The 25,573-nt window shown below is 50.7% G+C and overlaps 1 protein-coding gene across 7 annotated transcripts in view; it reads left to right on the top strand.

Annotated features, from left to right (window-relative positions):
• The window catches only part of Asap2 (ArfGAP with SH3 domain, ankyrin repeat and PH domain 2), a 133,965-nt gene that overhangs the window by 71,289 nt on the left and 37,103 nt on the right, over positions 1–25,573 (top strand). For all 7 annotated transcript variants that reach the window (XM_063254361.1, XM_063254363.1, XM_063254360.1 and 4 more), the window contains 8 exons: positions 7,757–7,831; positions 9,169–9,218; positions 11,490–11,619; positions 13,942–14,027; positions 19,272–19,347; positions 19,567–19,653; positions 23,917–24,020; positions 24,122–24,191. In XM_063254361.1, coding sequence (XP_063110431.1) covers positions 7,757–7,831; positions 9,169–9,218; positions 11,490–11,619; positions 13,942–14,027; positions 19,272–19,347; positions 19,567–19,653; positions 23,917–24,020; positions 24,122–24,191 — 678 coding nt within the window. The remainder of the gene's footprint in view (positions 1–7,756; positions 7,832–9,168; positions 9,219–11,489; positions 11,620–13,941; positions 14,028–19,271; positions 19,348–19,566; positions 19,654–23,916; positions 24,021–24,121; positions 24,192–25,573) is intronic.

Raw genomic sequence — 25,573 nt, 5'->3', positions numbered from 1 at the left:
TTAGGCCTCTGGGTGGGCACTGGTGGCTGAAGAGGTTGACGGACAGAAGAGAGGGGCCCTGTAGACAGAGTGCCCCTTTGTTCCTTCCTGGGGGCACTGTGCTCAGCCAGGAATCCAGCCTTGCCTCTCTGCATGGAGCCTTCAGCAAAGCTGTAGACATCAGTTCACAGCCCAGTGTCTTCGCTGCATTCCCTTTCTTTGAGAATGTTTGGCTGTTTGTTAAACATTGCTTAAAATCTAGTACTCGACAGTTCACATCAATACCTGTACCATCCTGGTTTTAGTCTGCAGAGCACTTGGACAAAATTTGATTGATACCTCGGGACCCTGGCGTTAAACTCACAGAGCACTGGCAGAGTCCTGGGCTCCTTAGACATGCAGACTGTCCTGGGCCTGCTGAAAGGGATCTGAATTGAGTAAGAGCCATAGGTGAGGTGCGGAAACCCTAAGGCCTGAGGAGCCTTGCTCCAGAGCAGACCACAGGTGCCAGCAGCCATAGGAACTTGTTAAACACGATCTCACAGACAGGTTGCCCCTCAACCTGGAAGCGTATGAGGCCAAGCCCATGGGGCTCTCTATCCCAGGTCTCTCATTCTACATGTCTGGGGTGGGGCCCTGAATGTGCATGACTCAAGAGAGCCCAGGACTTAGCTTGCTTCATTGACTGATCAGAGAACTTCCTTGACTGCCTTGAGAACTGACAACTTCTGCTCTGGCCCTGGGGAACAGTGACGTTTCTGACGTGTGAGGTCTAGCTGATGCCCGAGAAAATTTTTTCTAACCGGGGTTCTTTGGCAGCACATTTGAAAAAGCACTCTTGTCCTTAGTCAATGGCTGACCAGCCCTTCACGTCCTGTGGGTGCCGAGGTGGGGACTGTGGACTCCTGGGCTGTCCTGCACTGCCCCTGTGCCTCCCAACAGCCTTCAACAGTGCTCAGGGGCAGACGGAGTGCTGCATGCAGCTTGAACGCTTCTAGTGGAGAAGGGGGCAGAGGCTCAGCATTTTCTCTCCACTTAAAACCTGGAAGATCAAAGCATTGCAACTGCCAGAGAAAGGTATTAAAAGCAGAAATCAGGTCAGCAGTTTCACCGCTTTCTTCTGGTGTGAAAGTTGCCAGTGTGTTTTTGGCAGCCAGTTGATTTTGATCTTCAGTTTGTGTTAAACCGTCAAGATCAGCCTAGGCTTCCCCCTCTCCTTTTTAATTAAACAAACTATCAAAGCAGCTCTTGTGCCAGAGAGACAGGACTAGGCGCATCTGTTCTCAAGGCCCTCTGCAAGTATGCGGGGGAGAGGATGCAGGATGTGCCTGTGTGTGTACACGTGCGCACCCTCGATGCTCTGCTCTAAGATAGCACTCGGCCAGGGGAATTCTTACACCATTAACAGAAATAGCCCTGGAAGTTTCCTTGTGCACGGGCAACTGCTGTTTACATTCAGTGCCTGTCACATGAAGCTCTCATCCATTTCCACTCAATGAGCAGGCATGATGGCCCATGCCTGGAGTCCTCACACTCTGTGAGGCTGGGGCAGGAGGGTCACAAGTTCAAACCCAGGCTGGGCAAATTAGTAACTTATTGAGACCCTGTCTCAAAGTAACAAAACTAAAAGGACTGGGAATGCAGCTTAGTGTGAAGGCCTTGGGTTCCATCCCCAGTGCTGCTAGCAAGGAGGTAGGACGAGCTCAGGTTTCAAAATTCTCAGCCAAGCTCTGCTTCTTCTCAGTTGTGTGATTTGAGGGGAAAGTGGGTGACTTAATCCTCTGTTCTCCTGTCTCTAAAATGGGGGCATCAGCCTCTGCCACTTGGTGTTGTTGGGAAGGCTGAATGAGACTGAATGGCAATGGGCCAGGTGGTGGCTTGTTCAGACCATTTTACCGAGTTCCTCCTGCTTCTCCATAAAGTTTTCTTGCTAGGTATCCACCCTGTGAAGAAAGCATCTGTGGGAAAGCACAAGGGGCCCAGTGCTCAGAGGCTGAGCTCACTCCTGCACAGGACCTCAGTGTTAGCGCTGCCTGTGTCCTTCCACCAGAACCTCCCAGGGCCACTGCTCTGTGCCCTGCATGCCCTGTTCCAGTGCCACACATGGTTGTGGCTTCTTCATTTGTACTCCCTGCAGCAGCCCCTGGTTGGTGACAGCTGGACAGCCCTGCCAGGCGCAGGATGACAGACCTGCTGTGACATACTCGCACTGTAGAGCATCCCTCAGCAGCAAAGAGCCAGCGCCCGGACTCACAGCAGCCTAACGAATCGCAGCCTCAGTGTAATTGTGAAAGAAGCCAGACGAAGAGGCATAGATACTGTACGACTGTCTGTAAAGTTCTGGGAAATGCAGATTTTTCAGTGGTTGCCTGGAACCTGGGTTGGGGTTGAAGAGCTTTGGGGGTGATGGGTGTGTTCACTGTCTTCCTTTTTTTTTTTTTGAGATAGGGTCTCACTATGCAGTTCAAGCTGGGCTTGAACTCAGGCAGTCTTTCTGCCTCAGCCTCGTGAGTACTGAGATCATAGGTGTGCACCACCATGACGGCTCACTGTACGTTTTGACAGCTGTTGCATGACTGTATTAGTATGTCAGAGCTGTAACCGTGTACAGTTTGCTGTGTGTCAGTGAACATCGAAACAGCCACTGAAGGTGTTTTTCAGAGCTATCTGCTGCATGTCCATTATTTTGCACTGGTGGAGGCTGTCTGTGTCTGTGCAGCATGACCAGCCCCAGGTAGCTGGAGAAAGGCAGCCAAGACAACTGAGGAACTGCAGTTTGATCCTCATTAAGTGTAGAGAAGCACAGGAAGCCGGACAGCATGCCACATGGCCTGGGGCCTCCACCTCGCCCACTGGGTCCCAGGTCTCAGGCCAACACTTCAATGACTGGACACATCCGGCACTTGATGGCTGCTGCGGCCTCTAGGTTCTCACGGCACCCACCCCGAGGTACCAGCCTCTCCCCGAGGCACGCAGATGACCTGCCCTTCTCAGAAGGCTGGGTTTTCCTGTTTTCTCAGTGGTGCAGCAGCATCTGCTCAAGCTAAGAAAAATTTCAAAGCCTTGTCTTTCCCACCTTCGGAGTTTCTTGCAAATGGGGTGTCTGAAATGAAAGATACAGATCCTGTCTGGCTTTTGTGTGGAAAGCAGGGGGAGTTGCCCAAGGGAGCCTGTGCTTTCCTAGACTCGTGAGGTAGAGCTGGATTCTGCCTGGTGGTGTGTGGCTGATGCTTGAAACCAGAAAGCCATATGAAGACCCTGGGCTCAGGCTTGCAGATGGGCCCTCAAGCAAGGTTGGAGTCTTGGGGTGCCTGAGTCAGACCAGCACTTCTTGGGGTGGGTCTCCTCGCAGAGCAGTCTCTACAGCCAGAGCTTTGTGTTGGAGCCACAGTGAAGAATTTTAAGCCCAGAAGTAATTAGGAACAGTGTGAAAAGATGACTTGTTTGGCAGACTGTGTGCGCCCTCCCCTGCTGTGTCCCTGTGAATCAGCTGTGGCATTAGCATGATGACTTTGTCCCTGACCTCAGCAAACAGGACCTTTCATTGTACTGTGAGATCGCAGACCTTTGGCTTAATTGACTCCTTTTGTCAGACCTGTCCAGCCAAACAGGCGGGAAGAAGGCGAGGGAGGGCTGCTATTTCAAAAGATGGCATATTTGCTAGTCCAGAGCTAATAGCAGTGATGAAGGGTTCGGATTTGTATTCAGATGTGTGTGCTATTTGGGAAAGCATTTTACATGTCATATGTGTTGGAAGAAAATCGGAGTGATGCCGACAACATCTCAGCGCTCAGGGCCATACAGAATGACCCCAGCCTGCCGACCTCTTTCCATCAGATTTAATTACTTATAGGCGAGGCTGGGGAAGCCTGACATGTGGCAAAGCATCACCTTCAGACTGCAGTTTTCTCCTCCTGACACACTCAGAGTGAGGAGTTATTTTGACCTTGCTTCCTTCCTGTTGCAGGCCTGCCCCACAGAGTTCTGGCTCCCCACACTTGTCCTCTAGCCTGGCCCAGGGAAGGGGGCCCGAGTCACCGCACTCCTCTGTGGAGGCCAAGCAGGCGGAGGACCCTGAGTGTGGGAGGTTTATCACCTCTGCTGTTGCTATTTGTCACAATTACTTTTATAAACAAACAGCTTCCTTTTCTCTTTTTTTCTTCTTCTTCTTCTTTTTTTTTTTTTCCTGTGCTGGGGATCAAACTCAGGGCCTTCCATCTTCACCACTAAGCTCCATTCCAGTCCAAACAGCTTGTTGAAGTACATCTGACATTTGACATATTGTTTCAAGCATATTACTCTGAGCTCTCTGGCAATCGTACTAACAGGCATGACCTGCCATGTATCCATTCCAGGACACTGTCCCCCTGCCATGGGTGCCTGCTGTCCTCACAGTGAATTACACCCCCCCTTTCTGGGCAACCACTGATCTACTTTCTGTCTCTATTTAATACTTCAGTTTGAATCAGAAAAATAATAGTTTCTATTTTAGTTCATGTGAGTAATTCCAAGGGAAAAAAAAATAATTGGCTGAGTGAAACCCAGACTTCCTCAGTTAACCTGGTGCCCAAGAGCACTTTCTACCAGTCATCTTCTGCTGCCCCAGCACTAACGAGGCCCCGTCATCCACACCAGGCCTTGGCCCACTCTCCACGTCCTTCCTTTTGCCTTCTGGCAAGGCAGAATCCTCCTCTGTCCTTTAAAGCTCCGTCCCTCATGCCCTGCCAAACAGATTTCCCTGGAGTTTGGGCTAAAAGTAATTTTCTACAAAATTCCCAGGTGTTTTTCTCAGGCTCAGGGAGCCTTCCTTGGTAGTTTACTTACTGAAATGAACTGGCTCCCCTGGGAGGCTGTGAGTTTCTGCAGACCCAGGCTCCATCTTGCCCCCTGTGTCCTAGACCCCTGCTCCTCTGCACCCTCCTGCCACCACCCAGGGCTGCGTGCGCCCCCGTTAGCATTTGCCACAGCTGCAATGAGTCCTTGAATTTGTGTGTCATTGATTGTGCCCAATTCACAGGAGATGGAGGGCCTGTCTCCAGCGTCCAGCCCAGGTCAGTCCCACTCACGGCCTTGGGGAATGCAGATGGAAAGCAGAGGCCAAGGACGTGGGTGTGTGTGGGTGAAGTTTGCTTCTCCACTGTGTCTGATTTCAGCGAAGCACCAACTCATCTAAGGAGAGATGTGTGAACCGCATGAGACTGACATGCTGGTTCCCTGCTGTGGAGAGCTTTGTTTCTCCTGCTCCTGGTCATTTGTCCCTGCAGAGGCCCTCAGTGAAAAGCCTGCCAGATGCTGCTTAGAAACCATCTTCAGCCTAGGAGCCCCTTGTGCCCTTTGCCCAAAGCCATCACACAGCTGCCTTGTGCTGGGGCCTTGAGCCGTGATCCTTCTGGCATCTGTGTCCCTTGTCCACAGTGACACAGCCTTGGCCATGGGGGATTTAGGCCCAAACTGATCCATTCCTGTGACTGCCCATGGCTTTGGGGATCATGTGGCTGACTGGGCAGCACCTCAGGATAGGTTGCTGGGTAGTTTCCCTTCTCCCAAGTGCCACTCAGTCGGTCTGGCTGGTTAAACCCAGCTTCATCATGCCTGGTGAGGACACGCAGTTCTCTCTGTGTGTGTCCTCAGTCGTCCCCTGGTGGGGTGTGGGATTGTGATGTTTCATCTGTTGTCATGTCGTAGCCCATCGTAACTGTCAGTAATTTGGTGACAGATAAATTGGTGAATTCACAGGTGTGCTTGTTGCTTGTATGGGGTTTAGTTGGAAGGTCTGGCTAGGACTTCATTGGAAGCCCTTGTTGAATACGTTGCTCAGATACCATAAGCTCAGAAAAGTGCCGACTTGTCATGCTTTACCCCACCAGGGGCTTTGGAGCATTGCTGGGGCTCCTTGAGCTTGGAGCCCTGGGTTATACGTGGGCGCAGTGGAGGTGGCCACTGCTTTTCAGGTTGCCTGGTGTGCAGGTGATAAGGCGGTCGAAGTGAGGTATCGGTGAGATTGGACTGGGATAGTCTTGGTGTAGGAAGCCTAGTGTTTGCTGGTGAGTCTGGCAGGACTGGAGCGGGCAGAACTCTGGAGCAGGACCATCATCACCTCTGTCCAGAGAAGTGCTAGGGAGGCCACAATGAGACCCAGGATGGGCAAGAGGCATAGAGGGGGCACTGTGAGGACTTGGCAGCTGACTAGTACAGGGAGGTATGACCGTAGCTACAGACCAGGAGTCCAGAGAAGACATCGAGGGCCAGCCACAGGAAGGATGGTGAGGGACAGCCACAGGGAGGAGGACATCAGGAGCCAGGCGGCCAGAGCTCTGGTCAGTGGGGCACCCAGGGGGTGGGAAGTGTGGAACAAGAGGTTGGTGGCTATGCAGACACACGGGGGTCTCCATGGAAGGCTGGGTGTGCCCCTGTGGAGGTTAGTCATAAGTCAGGCCTGGGATTTGTCACCAGTCACTTCCTGTCACCCCCAGACCTCACCTTTGACCAGACCTTTGGCGTTTAAGGTCTCACTCTGAGGGCTGATCCCTGCAAGTCACAGCAGGTGGCACGGTTCCTTGGGCGAGTGCCAGGGCAGACAGGCAAGTTGAGCTGTTTGTCCTGAGGTAGAGGTAACTGAAAAACCCGTTTCTGCAAAGACAGTCATTCACAGGTCACTTAACTTGGCAGGACCGACTGCTGCTGCAGGCATCACCACACATGGAGATAGTGTTTTTCAAATGCATTTTTGTCTCTGGAAGTTTCATGTGCTGAGCTGTGTTTGAAATCACCTCACATACTGCCTTAAAGACGGTGCCAGAGCTTGTTCACAGCAGTGGTGCCAAAAATCAGTTTCCTGTGCTCAAGGATTAGGAAAAGGGGCTGTTCCAGAGCCCACTCTCCTGTCCTGCTTGGGGCCGTGGTTGGGTACAGAATGGCTCTGGACCTCATTTCCCACCTGGGGGAGTCTTGTGACCCTCAGGGCAAGGCTTGTTTGTGCCAGGTGTGTTGTCCTAGCCGGGCCATTGAGACCTCCAGTTTGCTCAGGTTTGGTCTGTGAGCGCCACCCCCAGCATGGCTGAGTGGGCTGAGAGGGCCAGGAGTGGTGGGACCCACTCAGTCCACACTGACACTCGAGCCCATGCCTCCTGCCTGCTTGCCGCAGGAAGAACGAGAAAGGAGGGCACCAAGGCCCCAGCGCCTCTTTCCATCCACCCTCAGGGTCTTCACTCTTTGTCCCCATACCCGACTCTTGCACTCACCCCCCCCCCACTCTTACCCTTGCACACTGTTGTCTTCTCCAAACTCACGTCCCGCAGTCACTCGCAGGACAGAAGTCCTAGGCTGCCTTCCTTTCCGTCTCTGCGTTGGGCATCCCCTGTGGGGAGCAGGGCCAGGTTCCCCACAGTTCAGTGGGGCTGCAGCAGGGAGGAGGAGTCGGAAGCCATGTTTTCTTGAGTTGGTTCCTCACAGGTTGTTTCTGGATATTTTTTCCTCCATTGCAGAGATTGTCTTTTCACAAACTTGATAGCATGTTACCAGGGTAGGGTTGTTACTGTGGAAACTGCAGACCCAGTGCCTCTACTGCGTGTGTGTGTGTGTGTGTGTGTGTGTGTGTGTGTGTGTGTGTGTAAAGACATTGCCAGGAGGGCAGTGAGGGTGGAGCAAGGCTGCCTGGTGCTGGCCAAGCTTTCAGTGAGGGTTAATCATTACCAAAGGTCCTCTCTCACCCACTTACTCTGCTTATTTTAGATTCAAGTGGAAGTGAAGGACTTCTCTTCTTGTTTTTGTTTTTTAGATTCAAAACATGAACAACATCATCTCCTTCCCTTTGGACAGTTTGCTGAAAGGTGACCTGAAAGGAGTCAAAGGGGTACGACACTGGAGTCCTGTGTCACTGGAGTCATGGCTTTGCCAGCCCTGCGGTGGCCCCCACATGAGCATCCCCTTCCTGGGGCAGCAGGAGGGCTTCAGCTGTCTCTCTGTGTCCTTTGGTTTGTGTGTCGACGCTGCTCTTGGCCTGAACACAGTGACTCTTGGCTTTTTTGGTTGTGCCATTGGGGCTGCAAACAACCTACAGAGAGAACTAGCGGGGAGTTCTCTGGGCCCCTAGCTGAGCAGGGGAACCCAAGGAAAAAGTGGCTTTCCAGCTGGAGAGAGGGTGCTGGCAAAAGTGGTTTTCCTCCTAGGAAAGATGAGGTCCTCCAGGGCATCCTATTTGGAATAGGCCCAACTGCATACACATAAGGGCGCATAGGCTAGGACTGCAATGCAGTGGGGGCCAGGAGCAGGCAGGGCGGAAGGGTGTCCCTCCAGGGCACATCTAGAAGCCCCACCTGGCCCATCTTGGAACTCTGCCACGACCTCTCAGTGTCTGCTTATAGAGCATGCCAGGAGAGAGCTGCAGGGACATCCAGAAGCATTACCCGATCTCTCTGGGGTCAGCCAGACACCCAGCAAGAAGGGCACAGGGCAGAGGAGAGACAGGCCCAGATGGACACAGTGCTCCACACCAGGCTGTGGGGGTGGTGGCGGAGTGATGGGGCAGATTGAAGAGCCAGGAGAAGAAGGGTTTACACTTCTGGAAGAACCCTCTTCAAGTGAGAGTCACTATGTGGGAAACAATGATGGGATTTCAGTAGTTTGAGCCAGGCTTTGTGATTTTGAAATCCTACATGGCAGATACAGGAGAGGATGCAAATACCCTAGGAGACTGTGGCTCCTAGAGTCTGATTGTTAGACTCAAATCAGGGTGCGAGCATCAAGCAGATCTACTCAAAGTTCCTTTTGTGTAGAGAAAAATTGAAATATTTGCAGAGTCGAGGTAACAGGATGGGCTGGGAATAGTATTATAACTGGGTGGTGAGCACATTTTCTAGGTCTCTCTACTTTTGTGTGCATTTGTTATATTCTCTGATAAATAGTGTATAATCCCAGCACTGGGAAGGCTGAGGCAGGAGGATAACTGAGTTTGAGTCTTGCCTGGGCTATATCAAGAGGTCCTGTGACAGAGGGCGGGGAGGGTGAGGAGACAGAGAGACCACTGGTCTCAGTTAAAGCCTGTGCTCAGGGTTGTTTATTTTCCATGGGGCTCTATATACCATGTATTACACAAGTTAATGCCCATTTGGGACCAGCCTAAGGATAAGGCAGTTTATCTTGCACAGAAGTTGAGGATTAGTCCTGCTTAATTGCTGCCTCTGTTTACAGGATTTGAAAAAGCCCTTTGACAAAGCTTGGAAGGACTATGAAACGAAAATGTGAGTGCTCTCATTTTTTACCTGAACTTGGGTACAGCAATTTGAGATTTTAGCTTTAACTCCAAGTTCGATTGCATAAAGGGACTGTGTGAGTCAGCCTTAATTCAGGGAAGAATTTACCTCAAGCCATGTCACTGTGGTTGCTTGTAAGGACAGGTGCCTCTGGACCTAGTGGCTACATCCAAAGATGGCGGCTTCTTATCCCTTTTTCTCTGATGTCGTAGTGGTTACAGAATGTCATGTTCCAGAAAGTTCATGAAAGGAAGTTCGATTGGCTACTTCCTTCCTTGGTGAAACACAGTACCCTATGCCCATGACATAAAGGTGGAGAGGATTATTTGGGTTCAGTTTCAGTCCGTGATCCGAGGCAAGAGGGGCCTGGCACAGGGACCTGGGGAACAGAGCTACTCATAGCATGGCGGACAGGAAGTAGAAGGGAGGAGCCAGGGAGAGACAACCGTCCCAGGCCCCGACCCCAGGGACCTCCTCCTCTGGCTTCACCTCCAACATCACATTTAGCTGTAAACTCATCAGTGGACCCACACAGACCCATGTGCACTCCCAGCCTCAGAGACCACCTCTGAGTGAAAGCGGCTGGGGTAGGGGCTTTACATAAAAACCATGGCAGAAGTCAAGGCCAGTTTGTCTCCTTGGTTTTTTCCTTTCTTGTTTTGAACAGTTTTTCCATTTTACTCCCTGTTCATGAGAGTGATGTCTTCAGACTTTGTCTTCCTGGTGATTTGTGAATGTTGTCTACTTTTAGCTTTAGGACTGTCTTTCTCCAAAATTACTCACCCCCTGGGTTTTAGAAAGATTTTGCAACACCTGTCTGATGGCTTTATCTGCCAGAAGAGATCGGGTGCAGTTGACTCCTGAAGGTAGCCGAACGGCCCTGGCTGGGTGCAGCCCGTTGTCCTTACAGTTCTTGCCCAGCTTCCGATCTGGGCTGGGGCTGATTCTAGTAAGCACTGAGCTAGCACTGATGGGATTAAGGCTTTCAGTTATTTTAAGTGCTGTTAGAACAGAAAGTATTCTTAAATGACTCGTGTTCACTTTATAATCTCTGTGCACTGGAGCTTGGAGACTTTTTGAATGGAAATAGCTGTCATCTGAAGCCATGTGGTGAGGAGAGAAGTGTTAGGAAGGAGGTCATTTGAGATGACTCTAAGTGTTTAACTGCTCTTTAAAAACCAGCTTTGGGTACTTTTTCAGTAGGAAAGAGTCACAAAGCTCAACCCAGTATGAACTGAACCTTTGCTGCTCCTTTTGCCCCATAGTTTGTCCAGGTCACAGGAAGCTTGGCCCCCAGGGTGGGGTTTCATGGATGGCATGCAGGCCTGCATTGGGCCAGGGTGGGGGATGTTAAACCTGGGGACCTCAAAGGTCATACAGAGAGGACCCCCCCCCCTTATCCCTGCCCTTTCATATCCTGTGTCTGTGGCCAGCATTCCCACTTCACAGATGGGAAACCGAGGCCCACTGGGGTCTGCTGGTCCCCCAGAATGAGGGTGCTTAGGGGGCACCACAAAGGCTGCTCTGAGAGGGAAGTTTATAGCTGTGAACACCCACCCACATTAAAAGAATAGCACAATTCTGGATAAATAACCCCACGATTAACCCCAAGCCAAATCTGAAACTAATAGAAGGAAAGCAGAAGAGGCTAGGAGCATAGCTCAGCAGCACAGTGCCTCCCTGGCAGGTGCAAGGTACTGAGTTTGATTCTTGGTACGCAAAAAGAAAAACCGATCAGAGAATTACAGAGTTGGTTTTTTGAAAGGATAAACAAGATCAATAAGCCCTTAGCTTAACCTACCAAAAAGAGAAAGAAAAAAAGCCCATCTTACTACAATTAGAAATGGAAAAGGTGAAATTGTAGCAGAAAACTGCCCCCAAAATCCAGTGGATTGTAAGAAACTACTTTGAAATGTTACGTTTTGGTGAATCAGAGAACCACCTAAACACACATGAATTACCAAAATTGAACCAAGAAGATGTAAAATCTTGAATAGGCGAACAACAGGTGATGAGATGGACAATAAGGAAAACTAAAGGAAGTCCAGCCCCGAGGGTTCCCCACAGAATTCAGGAGACTCTTCTGTTCCCATCCCTGGAGTTGCTGCCATCACAGTCACTGTGCATGGCTTCCGGCCCAGACTGCTTGTAGCATCCTATCTCGGCAGCCTGGTCTTGGAAGGCAGGGACTGTCCCGTGAGCAGTGCCACCCCAAAAAGCTTCATGATCCTCACTCCTCTGCTGCCCCCCCCCCCCCAGAACCAAAATAGAGAAGGAGAAGAAGGAGCACGCCAAGCTGCACGGGATGATCCGCACTGAAATAAGCGGGGCTGAGATCGCGGAGGAGATGGAAAAGGAGCGGCGCTTCTTCCAGCTCCAGATGTGTGAGGTGAGGCGTGCAGGACAGGCCAGGTTCCCGCTGTGGCAGGCAGTATGTCCTGTGCCGCTCAGTGGGCACCATGACTTCCCCAGTGGGTCAGACCTGTGGCTACCAGGACGCCCAGCCCTGGGGGTTGCTGTGCTCTGTCACTGTTTTGCTAGGGAGAGGAGGGTGGTATTGACCTCATCTAACGCCAGTGTTTGTTTTTTAAAGAATGGTTGACAGTACATAGGGATTATACTCATCCTGGGGGTTGGCATGTGTGCAGAGCACATCTTAATTCTTTTTTACGTCCCTGTCCCCGCTTGCCCCTCCCTGCATCTCTCAATTCCTTTTCCATTTGCTAAAAGTGTCTACCTGTTCACTATTATCTCTTTAATTTTTATTTACCTATTTATTTGGTATGAGGAATTGAACTCAGGACCTTGTACTTGCCAGGCAGGTGCTGTGTGACTGAGCTATATCCTCAGCTGTATTATCTCTTGTATTTTGCACCTAAGAGAAACGATGCAGTCTATAAACCTGTGGTAAATATGCACTTGTTTCAGTGAACATCACAGTCTCAAGGTGCATCTACTTTTCCACCAGTGGCCGGTTCATCTCACTTTGTTTCAGTATAGTACTCCGTTGTGTGTGAGCACCGCCCTCCCACTGTCCGTTCATCTGTTGATGGATATAATAGCTTCCACCATGTGGCTATACTGAGTTGTGCATCCGTAAACACAGGTGTACATACATGTGTGTTTGCAGTTTGGTTGCAACTAGAATCATGGAAAGAATTAAATTCATGAACCAAGTCACCATTGTCCTCTCCACGGCAGTGGTTTTCATGCGGGATCAGGGCTCCCACTGCACCAGCGAAGTCAGAGGCAGAGGGGAGAGGAGAGGAGTTAACTAGGAGAACGCACAGTGCCAGGGGGAGGAGCATGTCTGGACTCCACAGCCCCCCACTGGGCCCTGGGGTGCTCCTGCCCCCCAGCCTCAGCCTTGTCTCGGGCAGGATCAGAGACTCCAGCATCAGGAAGACTGCCCCTGCAGCCTTTCTACCTCTATGCCTGTTGCTGGGGTGCATGGCACTGCTCCCACCTCACCTGGGGTCTGCTCCCGTAGTGGCCTGCAAAGCCCCAAGTGCCAGTGGCGACTCCTTCCCACAGTAGTGCCCCTTGGCACAGGGCCACAGTCACTTTTATCTATGCATCCTTGTAACTTATGGTTATTCCTTAAAATTCCTAAATTTCTGCAAATAGGATTTCTGAGTTGAAGGGTACCTGCCTTTTATGGGTTGGTATGTTGCCAGACATTTTATTAACAAATGTATCATTTTGATCCATTGCCAGACATCCAGTTAACAGCGAAAGATACCAAAAAAAGTGACTAGAGGACCTACAGGAAGTTCTTATTAAAGTGGTCTGGGGGGTGGCTTATGGTTTTGTGGCAACTTCTTGTCCCTTATTGGGCTGCCTGGCTGACCTGGGGGAGACTAGACGTGGGGTCATCCCATGTGACAGCTGGCACACTGTGTGGCTTAGTTTTGCAGGACATCGTGTCCCAAAGATGCAGTGTTCTTTGGGTCTTATACGGTACATCCCACAGAGGAGGGGCTAGGGTACCTATGGGGTCTATATCTGTATGCCTGCAGGAGGGAAGGAGTGAATCTCTTGATGCTGGTTTTATAGATCACTGGGCCTTCCTGCTACCTCCACGGTCATTAATGAATTCTCCAAGTTAGAGATGGCTTTAACTCATTCCAGTGTACAGCTTGCCTCTTCAACAGCCACATTTGGGGAAGTGTCTTGCCATTGGCATGGTGACAAAGGTATCTGCTCAAGAATGGTCACAGTTGGAGTTTTGGATGATGACCCGCCTCCCTGAAGGGGCCAGGGCAGAAGCTCGTGCACAGCAAGATCTGAGATGGATGGAGACTCCACTGTGCATCTAGAGCAGCACTCTCCCAGCAGGCTGGGGGAACGTCCTCTTAGAAGGGCTTCTTGACTGTCAAACATTTTATTACCCAATTAGCAGACAACTCATTTGGTACCTAAGAGAAGCATTCAGTTCTGTTCTGGCTCTTGGATGGCATCAGGTGTTATACTGGGTGTAGTGGTGCACATCTGTAACCTCAGCACTCAGGAGCTGAGGCAGGAGGATCAAGGCCAGTCTGGGCTATACAGTGAGACCTTGTCTAAGAAAAAGAGACGTAAGGTGTCTGCCATGAGCTCTGCCCAAGGTAGAAGGCATCAGAGAAATAGAAGAAATAACTGTCTTCAGAAATTCCTATAAAGCTCATAGTCTGCTCATTGCCATGACAGTTCCTCCTTTTTTTCTTAACAGTATTTGCTGAAGGTGAATGAAATCAAGATTAAAAAAGGAGTGGATTTACTTCAGAATCTGATCAAATACTTCCATGCCCAGTGCAAGTAAGTCCTTTTCTCCTCTCGAGTGTTTCTCTGTGTGTGGCAACTCCTGGTAAACTGGAGCACTGTAGCGAGAATGAACACTCACTTAGAAATCTGGCCAGAGGGACGCAGTGCCTGACCAGGACCAGTGCCTGCCACCTGAATGAGTCTCAGGATCGTGCTAACCCCAGGCATCAGGGCACAGCGGTGACGTCCTGCATGGTCCTGCCAACCTGCCAGGCCAGAGATAAGCAGACCCGAGCTCATTGGTGCCTTCAGCATGTAGAGGGAAGAGGTGGAGAATGACTGCTAATGGGCCTAGGGTCGCTTTCCGAGGTATTGGGAAAGTGCTGGAGTTAGCGCCGATGGACAACCTTGTGAATGTACTGAAATCCACTGCCTTGTCTTTCCTTGGCTCTGATCCTGGGCCCTGCGCTGAACGGATCCCGCCTGCCTGCCTCCCTCACTCCCTGCTTCACTTGAGGACCTCTCACTGATCGCAGGCTGATGTGGGAGGTGGCACATGCACGTTTCCACCCAGAAAGTCATCTTGGGAAATTAGGCCAACTGGATGTTCACAAAATGTGTTGAGCCCCAGGGGTGGTGGCACACATCTGTCACCCCAGCACTCTGGAAGGCTGAGGCAGGAAGATCTCAAGTTGAACTCCCAGGCTGGGCAATTTAGTGACTTAGAAGGACTTTGTGTCAAAACAGAAAAGGGCTGGGGCTATATATAACTCAGTGTGAAGGTCCTGGGTTCAATACCCACCAAAAAAAAAAAAAAGAGAGAGAGAGAGAGATTCTGAAGTATATAAACCTGAGGAAAAATAGGAGGATATAATAGAAAAACCCAACTCAGATGAAGATGTGGGGTAGATGCTATTTTAACTGCAGGCTTTTTGGGCAGGACCTGCATTCCGCTGTCCAGTGGACAAATGGGAGCCAGCAGGTTGGGGTGTGGGGTGCAGGAGAGAAAGGCCAGACCAGGGTGAAACCGAAGTGGACGGAAACCCCCCAGAGAAGCAGGTGCTGTGACATCCCATCCCCAGTGATGGCTGTGGCCTGGTGCTTGGGAGCCACAGAACCTGTGCGCACAGAGGATTCACTCTGTGGGGCTGAGCCCTGTGCCCCCAGGAGGCACAGGTTCCTCAGGGAGGCTGGAAAGGAGCAGGTAGTGAGCGGAGTCCCTCAACCTGAGGGAAGGGGGCTGAGAGGCAGGGAGACCACTTAGGAAGGAGTCAGATGGGACAGGAGGGGATGTGGGCTGTCACTTAGGGACCCACAAACTGGATGTGGCTGGTCTGAACTGGCAGGACGGGAGGTGTGGAGTGAGTCACCGAGGTACCTCTGCTCTGCCCCCCAGGCCGTGTCCAGCCATGTGCCTTTTCCTAGACTGTCACACTGTGTCCCTGTGCCATCCCCAGCCTCTGCTCGTCCCTGGAGCCAAGCTGCTGGAGTGGTTCTTGCTTTTCAGTCATTTCTTTCTTGAGCACATTTGCAGTACACAGCAGTCACATTCCTCATGAGGGGTGGATGTGTGAATGGATGTAACACATCTTAGTTCTTTTATGGCCTCTTTCTGTTTGCAAAAGATCCATCTCCCAGTTTTCTGTTATCTTTTATTTTGCACCTTATTTCTATTTTGGGTTTTTCACGTAAGGGAAAAACCATAGGATCCTTCTCACAGCCCTGAGAGCATTCTCATCCCCCCAGGAGATCCCTTGTCCTCTGCACCTCCCTGCCATCATCTTCAGGTTGGCCTCTGTTCCCTGTGAGGTGGGGCCATGTTGCTTGTTTGTTTATTCTCCTGGTCCAGGTGCCTGTGCAGAAGTCCTGGGGACAGACAGCTGGGCTGTGGAGGAGTGGCCTAAAGCGTTTTCCAGAATTCTTTTAAATTTTTTTTTTTTTTTGTCTTTTTCTTTTTTATCGGTACTGGGGATTGAACTCATGACCATCTGCTTGCAAAGTAGGTGCTTATGCCACTGAGCTAAATCCCCAGCCCCCAAGAATTCTTTGACAGAGACTCAAGCTCCTATCTGTGACCTCTGATGGTAACATGCAGATCACCTCTTCCATTCACTTTATAACCTGGCCAGAGGCAATGTAGGAACTGGGTCGCTTCCTTGCTGATATTTTATTTTTAGCAAGAAGCTATTCTGAGGTTTCCTTTTTCTTCTTTATTTTGCCCAAACTGTCAGTTGGGTAGCAACAGACTTCTCATGGAAAATCGAACTAGTTGGCCTTTTTTGGGCATGAGCGTGGTAAGCTTTTAAAGTACGAATCTCCCAAGACTTCCTCTGGGATGAGCGAGCAGGAGAGAATGCGTCTGGGACTACACGCTCCTCAGATCAGTCCTGCAGTTCTGTCTGTTTTAATTCATGTTTTGGATGTAAAACCTGGAGCCTGAGAGCCTTGGCCTCTGGACTGCAGGAGCTCAGGGCTGTGCCTGTGCCTGAAGCAAAGGGTCCCACATGTCCCCTCCCAGGCGCCCCATGTCTACTTCTCAGCCTAGGGCTCATCTACCCCACCCCAGCCTGTCCTCCAGGGCAGTGACAGGCCACCTTGTGTCCCCAGCCCCTTGGAAGTATGCCCGGGTGGCCCACAGAAGTACTGAGATGTACATGATTTTGCCTTTTAGTGGCCTTTTGTTGTCACTTGCATTTGTGAAGAATATGTCAGGTTCTTTATCTTTGACATCTGAATTGACATATTCATCTGGATCCTTGGTGCATCCTGAAGATGCATCTTAGCTTGTGCTGCTTGGGGGGAGGAAGCTGCTCTCTGTGGAATGGAGAAAGAGGATGGCCTGGAATAGTTGGGGTGGCTGAGTTGACCTGTGCTTGTAGCACAAGCCTGCCGAGGCCCACAGTGGCAGCTGTCACTTGCTGGATTTGGGGTGCTAAATCAGAGGGACATGGGAGCAGGAGCCCTGAGAGGGGTGCTCCTGTGGGAGAAGTGGGGGAGGGACTAGGATGGGCACACACAGACCCTCGGTGACTTAGAGTGTTGGGATTTGTGACACCTGTGGTGGGGACCAGATACCCTACCGGGAGAAGGGGAGTGCAAAGAAGGGCTGGTGATTGCATGTAGGTAGGTGCATTTCTACAGCTTGCAAATGTGGTTGAGCTGATGCAGTATTGTTGCAGTGTTGCTGGTAATACAGTGCTTGGGAGGCTGAGGCAAGAAAGAGGTTGCATGAGTTTGGGGCCAGCCTGAACTCCATAGTGAGGGACTGCAGATCCCAGGGAGGAGGTTTTCCAGGTGATGGTCTGGTGCCACACCAGAAATGACGTGTGTGGCAGGGCGAGTGCTGGATGCAGCCCCAGGCCTGTCACATGCAGGGAATCACCAGTCATGGCAGCACTCAACCATCGCTACCCTGTGTTCTCGGCCCTCAAAGCTGTCAGGTTTATCTGCATGATCTCCATCCGTTCCCCAGTGTAGTACTGTGTGCGCTCTGTCTCCCTCTCTCTTCCTGCCAATTTTCCATGAATTTGCAGCAATTTGAGGAAATAGTTATCTAAAAAAAGCCACACACCCGACAGAAGGGAACAGAGGTTTCTCACTCCTCCGACACTGCAGTGTTCCCCGAATTACCTATCGTGCAGAGGATGCGTGTGCACTGTGCTGCCATGGTGCTGGGGAAGAAGAGGCAGAGGTGGCAGCGCCTGTGTTTCTGCTCGTGCCGTGGCACCTGGGGGATCACGCTGACACTTGGACTCGGTTGCTGTGGCAGGGGAAAGCTTGGTTAGGTGAGATGTGTGGGGAGGATGCACCTCACGGACCAGGCTAGGACCTGTTCCCTGCCTGGCCTCATGACTCTGGTGCTGCTAAGCTCCCGACCCACGTGCCCACCCTCCCTCCTGGGATAGCCACCGAGCACGGCCACACTGTTCTCATGGCCATCTGTGTATGACCCTCCATGTGGGAAGTCCTACGGGTTGAAAAGACCAAAAAAAAAAAATCCAACATAAACACATGAGAGGCAGATCACATTTTGCAACTGGTTTCTGTAGTGTCCAGGGGCAGAATTGGTGACTTCTGTGCCTTTGACCTTTGCCACCCATGCCAGGCACTGTGGATCTCAGGACCCTTTCTCCTGAATCTCCAGGTGTGATGGGTAAAGTATATGTTAAACAATCATACTCCTGAGACACCATGGGAAGCACTTTGGAACAAAGCACAAGGTCTACCCTGAGAACTCTTTTATTTTTAAGCAGGGTCTCACTCTGTAGTCCAAGCTGTCCTTAAACTATTTTGCCTGGGCTGGCCTCAAATGTTGCCTGCCTCAGCCTCCCAAGTGCTGGGAATACAGGCATGTGCCACAATGCCTGGCCCAAGGAGAACTCTTAGGGTGGGATTTAAGGAAGGGGTCACAAAGGGGTATTTATCTTAAAACTTGAAGAACAAGGCTGGGGTTTAGCTCAGTGGCGTAAGTGCCTGCTTGGAAAACTCGGTCGTGAGTTCAATCCTCAGTACCAAACAAAACAAAACTTGAAGAACAAGCAGTCAGCCAGGCAAGATGATATACTGCAGGTTCCTCTAGAGCGAGGACCTGCAGCCTGTGGACTTCGTGGGTCAGGGCTGGGTCACAGGGCAGCCAGGTATGTCAGCTTCTCCCACAGCCCACGGGGACTGCAGAGCCCTGCACCACATGCCTCGTGGGTGGCGCCGATCAGCTGTCTGTCACTGGGGAACTCGTCTGTTTCCCTGGTATTCCCCAAGTTTCCTTTCCAAGTCTGGCCATCCATGACCTCACATACTGGGTTCTGAGCTTTAGGAACGAGACTTGCTGTTTAACCTTCAGCTCCCTCACCACACTCTCCTCTTCTAAGGGTGGCACGAAGCCATTGGTATGTCTGGCACTGCCTGGCTTTTCCTGCCTTCTTCCTCTTCTGCACTAAGGCGTTGCCTGTCTTGGCCACTTCTCCAATGTCTTATTCTCATTTGCACCCTATCTACTCTTCCTTCAGCCACTCAGTTGACTCCCAAGTCAATTTCCTTTTTGCTAATGTCTGTAGACCCCTATTTCCCATTATAGAAGAAAAATTTATATCTCATTTTATGTGGGTCAGGAGAAATCACAAAGGCTCGGGTTTATTACAGTTTCTTTTCTAGTCCTTCTAGTTTTGAGTGTCATTTTATTTAGGTTTCTGTTCACCCAGACTTTGTCTTCCGGGTACCATAGAATGATCACAGTCGCTTCGCTCTGAGGTTTTTCTCTGTCTGACAGAACCCTACTTTCTGCCTCATGTCTTCCCTCAGCTTTTTCCAGGACGGACTGAAAGCGGTAGAGAGCCTCAAGCCCTCCATCGAGACACTGTCCACAGACCTGCACACGGTGAGCCTCTTCCCTCCTGGGTGTTGGGCCGGGTTTGGGTGACCTGCATTTTCCTTAGGTTTTCAAGCAGGGACCTAGAAAAGGAAGAGCCCCATCCTGCCCACCATCGTCCTCTGCCATGGCCACAGGGAGGGGTGACCACAAGGGAGGGGATCCCCAGAGACATGTGGGGGAAGCTGCCACAGGCTGACTCTTTCCTGTTTCATTTGTTTCCTAAAGATCAAGCAGGCCCAGGATGAAGAAAGAAAGCAACTCATACAGCTTCGAGATATTTTGAAATCAGCACTGCAGGTGGAGCAGAAAGAGGTGAGGGGATTTAATTTTGACAGAATACCATCTGAGCTGGGCGTGAGTGTGCATTTCAGCTTCTGAAGAGGCTGAGGCAGGAGGATCACAAGGTCAAGCTCAGCATAGGCGAGTTAGCAGCTTAACCAGAACAAAAGGAAGTAAAAAAGGACTGGGGATGTGACTTAGGTGGAAAGCCCTGGGTGCAATCCCCTCACCCTGCATCCTGGAGGTTTGGCCGGAGGCCTGAGTTCCTATCCCCTGGGGCTCCTCATGCTTCTGGACCTGCCACGCACGTAGTTCTCTGTGTCTCTCATGGTGTCCGCTGCCATTTGTGCTGTTTATTTTGTTCCCTGGGCTCTGACTCACCTGCCCTGATGTGTGTAGCTATGACCCTGCCCTTCTGGGTGGGCGCAGAGTGGGTGGCATTGGGCTCTCTCCCAGCCTGCCCACGATGTGAGGCCTCAGCTCTGGTCCCGGCTATGTCCCTGGAGCAGATATCTGTGGCTTCTCCACAGAGTGACGGCTTTGTGGGCTCATGCACTGGCCGGTTTTTAGGGGGGCTTATGAAAAGAACCTGTAAAAGGTGCATTTTAAAGGTAATTTTATGGTTTGTTTGCTACAGTGTGGGTATTATAATGTGTATTTTTCCTTGCCTTGAAATGGGATCCCAGTATGTTGCCCTAGGCTGGCCCTGAACTCATAGGCTCAAGTGATCCTCCTGCCTTAGCCTCTGTAATAGCTGGGATAAAATGCAATGGTAACATACGTGTACTTCCTTGTTAATAAGGGAATTTGCCTGAGTGTTATCTACTAGATCTTAGCTAAATGGCTACCGAACTCCTTAACAGAGCACAAAGTTCACTGTTGGCAGTTTGTCATAAGTTCTTGTACTATAACTGAATATTCCTGTTTTTCTCCCAAATGCATTTACCTTTTGTGACCGAAGTCTAGGAGAGTAAGTAGTCCAGCTTTTTTTAATAAATTGGAGAATTTTGCATGACTTGTTCATGAACTTCAAAAATGTGTATTTTGTTCCTTCATGTGTCTTCATGGCCAGTAGTACTTCAGATTTCAACCCTGGTAGTAGATTTTACTACAGGCCACAGTGTTTGCATGCAACAAGGGGAATTTCCCAGGTTCATACTTGCATTGTTGCTCTGTCATCCCTCCCTTTAGCAGGGCTGAATTCTGAGCATTCTTTTAGTCCCTTGGAAGCTCCTTTCTGGCCTCCCCAGCTCCCCTACTGTGGGTCCAGCCAGGACCCCTTCTCCCCAGATGCCCCGCCATGGGAGGGGGTGATTAGATTGATTAGATTGCATCTTGGTTGGACATTTATTCAGGTGGAGAAGGCTTTTGCTGGGTCACCTGGAGGTCACCTTGAGGATGCCAAAGGTGATAGCAGGTTCAATTTATGTTAAAGTTTCTCTGTTCTATGGATTTTAAATTTTACACAGTAGCTCACCTTCAGATTTGTCTGCGTGTTCAGATTGATTCAAGACTGGTTGGGTGTAATGGGGTGCGGCTGTAAATCTAACCATTTGGGAGGCTGAGGCAGGAGGATCAGTGAGAGTTGGGAGGCTAGCATGTTGAGACTGTCTCAAAAAAAAAAAAAAAAAGGACTACTTGTCAAGACTCTTGTCTCAAAAAAAAAAGAGGAAATGCTTGGTCTAAAGAAAAGAATAAGGCAGAATCCCACATTTCTTCCCATGTGGCTGAAGCCTAGCTCTGTAGAGGAAAGGCCAGTGCCCTTTATTCTGCTCTGAGACCTGCAGACGGTTGCCTCCCAAGTGTGTGGCACAAGCGCACCATAGTGTTGTCACATGACTGCACCTCCAGCTTTATACAGGGGCTTTCTTTTGGTACTGGAGATCAAACACATGACCTTGCACTTGCCAGGCAGGGGCTTATGCCGCTGAGCTAAATCTCCGGCCTGCAAGGGTTTTCTTTTCCCTAAGTCAGTTGATGTATTTCTGGTTGTGCAGTTTCATCTTCCAATAGGTCTGGAAGTCATCCAGATGAGCAGTCTCTTTGGGCCTCCCTCCACAGAGTTACTCCTAGCGTGTTCCAGGAGGGCTTTCTCCGTATCTCTGGTGCTGAGGTGCAGCCCTGGTGGGAGAAGGGGGAGTCAGGGACATCCTCACCTCACAAACCCATGTGCTGTGAGCTGCTCTCTGGTCACCCTGGGCCTGAGTGCTGTGGGGGCCTCTGCTAGCTCAAGTTGCTCTCAGGTTACAGTGTGTAGTGCCCTAGCACCTCCTGGGTGAGGAGTTTCTGTATCTTCAGGTGTTCGCACATACCAAGTCAGGAAGTCAGTGCCAGACACTCCCACTTGTAGATGGGGAGACAGCAGGGTAACAGTGACCACGTTCCCCCAGTGGGTCCATAGGCTCCATGTGGTCTCTACCAGAACCACAGCTGGCTTTTGCAGAAATTGATGAATTGATTTTAGAATTCTTAAGGAAATGCAAAAGCCCAAGAATTAACTAACTTGGAAAAGCAGAGTGGGAAGATTTCCTGATTTGAAAGCTTAGCCACAAAGCTGTAGCAATCAACACAGTGTGGTGTTGGCATAAAGCAAGGCAGCTTGACCAGTGAAAGAGGGGAGGCTACAAAGAAACCCCTACATCGTGGTCACTGGCACCATGACAGCGTGGGAGAGAATTGTCTTTTCAGCAGTGGTATGGAGACAGCCCGATGGCCACAGGCAAAAGAATCAATGTGAATCCTGTCTTGCGCCATAACTCACAGTGAATTGAAGAACTCGGTGTGGCAGTGAAAGTTCTGAAAACTCTTGACAGTCAGAGATACAGATCCACACGACTGAATTTGGCATTGATTTCTTACAGGGGACCTCAAGTGTGAAGGAACAGTAGATAAATTGAACTGCATCAAAATAAAGCTTTCCTGTGCTTTAAAAACTTCTTGTGACTGTGTTGGGCATCCAGGTGGCTCCGTCTGTTGTTCCTGGCCTGTGCACTCTGCCTCTTGGCTGCGGTGTTGTCCCCTCTTCCAGGTGACACTGGCTCCCTTCTGCCCTTCTGCCCTTTCTCTGCCTTGCTGTGCCATCCCCTGGCCCCGAGCGCCCTTTCTCCTGCTTTGCTAGTCCTCGTCCTCATCTTAAGGCTCACTTCTTCCAAACTCTCCCTGTTGTTTTCTCTGCTCGACTCTCGATCTCATTCCAGGTCACTTTGCTGTCCCCGCCTTAGCTCCTTCATTGTCTGGTGTGGGTGGAGATTCCCTGAGGGTGGGCACTGCTTGGTGTCATCAGGGAGCACTGCCCTATTTGAGGCTTTCCCCAGGGAGGCAGCGGGGATGTGAGCTGTGTCTCCTTTGCTCTTGGCACTCTGCTCTGCTCCCTGAGCTAATCCCTGAATTTCATTGTCTCTGTGTCTCCCCATTATGGAATGACCAGGCTCGAACAGAGGCCGAGTTCTTGATTTGTAGAAACAGGCGTATCGAAGTCCTTACCTGGCCGACTGGGCCTGTTTGTTCTCGTCTCGCTGTGCTGTGTTGCTTTGGTCTGCCAGAATCTTCAGTTCTGGCCCCAGCAGCCCTGTCCCCTCTTGGCTTGGGCTGTGCGATGTCATTTGTTTTGAACCTGTTGGAGGTCGGAACCTGGCCTTGGGTGCTGGGATTCCCCAAAGCTGCCAGCCCTGTGATGCTTGCAGGGTGGCATCCCTACGTGTGGTGGACTCATGGATTCCCAGCTGGCTGCCAGGGTAGACTTCCTGTGATGACAGCTCCCAGGGTGAGGAGGGGAGCAGTCTGGTTCGGTGCATGGCCCCTGCCTTGAGACAGAGTGCGGAAGGAAATGGCCCACCTGTACTGATGGGCACCAGGTGTGCCCTGTCTGGATTTGCTGTCCTGCTGGATGTTGTTTCTTGTTGTCCAGAATCCGAGGCACAGAGCCTGCAGTACTGGTCTGTATGAATCAGAAAACGATTTTGCTGTCTTGTCTGAAAGCCCTTGTCCTTTGCAATAGTCACATTCCTTCCATCCTGACGCTGCTTGGCACCTCAGGCGTTTTGTTGTCATTGAGACTAAAACTTCTAGGGTCACAAAGCCTTCAGGGTCTGGGGACTCATTCTGTGTATCAGAAACACTGATTCTGGACAGTTCCTTCTCTGGCCTAGTGATAGATGGCTTTCATGTCCCTTTCTGGGTGTGGCTAGAAGCGGGTATTGAGAAGCAGCTTCAGGACACATGTTCTTTGTGTGCTGCTTATTAGAAAGTCAGGGCCCAGAGTGTGTGTTACAAAGCAGGTTCTCTACCATTCTGTAGGATTCACAGCTTCGCCAGAGCACAGCATATAGCTTACACCAGCCACAGGGAAACAAGGAGCATGGCACGGAGCGAAACGGCAACCTCTACAAGAAAAGTGACGGGTAGGCGGTGGTGCTGGGTGCTGGAGGGGACATGTGTGACTCTTCCTCCCATGTCCAAAATGTCTTAAGTGCTTACTTGTTTTTTACCATCTATCTGTAAGGATCCGAAAAGTGTGGCAGAAAAGGAAATGTTCAGTGAAGAACGGTTTTCTGACCATATCCCACGGTACCGTAAGTATTTTTTCTCCATCCATGGTCCTTACTGTGTGTCGCTAGATGGCACCTGGCCCAGTGCCCAACGTTCCATTTGCATGGCCACACGAAGGTGGTGCTTGGAAGAATTCCTATTAGAAGAGTTCTTAGATTGTTGAGTCTTGGCCTGCACCTCGTTGAGCTGTTTGCTGGGTGGAGCTTGGTCGTGTTCCACTGCTCAGCAGTGTAGAGAGTGTCTTTGTCCTGAAGCCTATCCCTCCACAAACCGTAAAATAATGATCCTTTTCCCAGAAAGTTGCATCTCCCTGGGGAAGATGTCTGATCTCCCCCAGCGGGAGAATGTTAAGTGGTCAGAACTCTAAGAAGCAAAAATCTGAAAGAAAAGTGATTTCAGTGCCTCTCTTGTAGGAATATCACAAACTATACCCAACCTTATTTGGGCTTTCCTTCCATCACTGTGCTTAAATGGGGCTGGGCAAGAAATGGTGTGTGTTGAGTTCCAATCAGAATAGAGTTACATACCAGTCTAGCTCTCAGAGACCAGAAACCTTAATGGCAGTCCCATGCACTGTGCCCAGCACCATGTTCTTTCCCATTCCAGCTTCTCATCTGGTGTGACCCAGGCTGGTGACAGTTGGGAATTGTCTCAGGGCAGTGCTGGCTGCTGTTCTCCTGGCAATGACAATGTTACCCCCTTTCTTAGCACACACCCAACACTGCGTGCATGCTGGCCCCAGTCATGGGTGTGGACAATGGTGATCCCATGACAGGGCAGGGCAGAAGTACAGGCAGGGTTTTCAAAGGGCACCAGCCAGCGTGGGGGCCTGCATCTCAGCCCTGCTCAGGACTTGGGAGTAATGAGATGAGGCCCCACTTGAAAGGTTGTGGTCTGCGGGGTGGGGAGTGGTGCCTTCATTTTTGTTGATTCTGTTATGCACAAAGGGAGATACAAAGGCAGCATGTACCAAGCGTAGTCTACAGGGTCTCTTGGCAACTGCTGGCCTGGGGACAGACTGTGTTCCTTGGTCAGACAAACACAGGTCCTTCCTTTTCCAGAATGCAGTCTCCACACAACTGTGATTCTACCTCCTTATAGGGTGTTGTGGTTTGTGTTGAGACATCCCTGCAAAACCTTATGCAGTCATGTGTCCTTTTCAGAGGTGGCTAATCTAGAGTATATGTCGCCGAGATGGATTCAGTGGTGCAGTGCTAGGCTCAAGGGCACTAGGGTAAGGGTATGAGTGCTGCTGGCCCTGAGCAGCCTAGATAAGACAGAAGGGACAGAAAGAGCTGGGGTCGGCCTTGGTTGCTCTGCTGCCTTCTGCCCACCAGTAGCTGTTTCTACTCTGCATTGGGAGCCAGCTCACTATGGACTGAAATCTCCACAAACTGTGAGTCAA

The sequence above is a fragment of the Cavia porcellus genome, unplaced genomic scaffold (genome assembly GCF_034190915.1).
Source record: "Cavia porcellus strain 051 isolate PalLab524CR breed Dunkin Hartley unplaced genomic scaffold, mCavPor4.1 scaffold_8, whole genome shotgun sequence".
Taxonomy (NCBI): domain Eukaryota; kingdom Metazoa; phylum Chordata; class Mammalia; order Rodentia; family Caviidae; genus Cavia; species Cavia porcellus.
The sequence above is the reverse complement of the archived record's forward strand: the minus strand, read 5'-3'. Positions and strand labels throughout refer to the sequence as shown.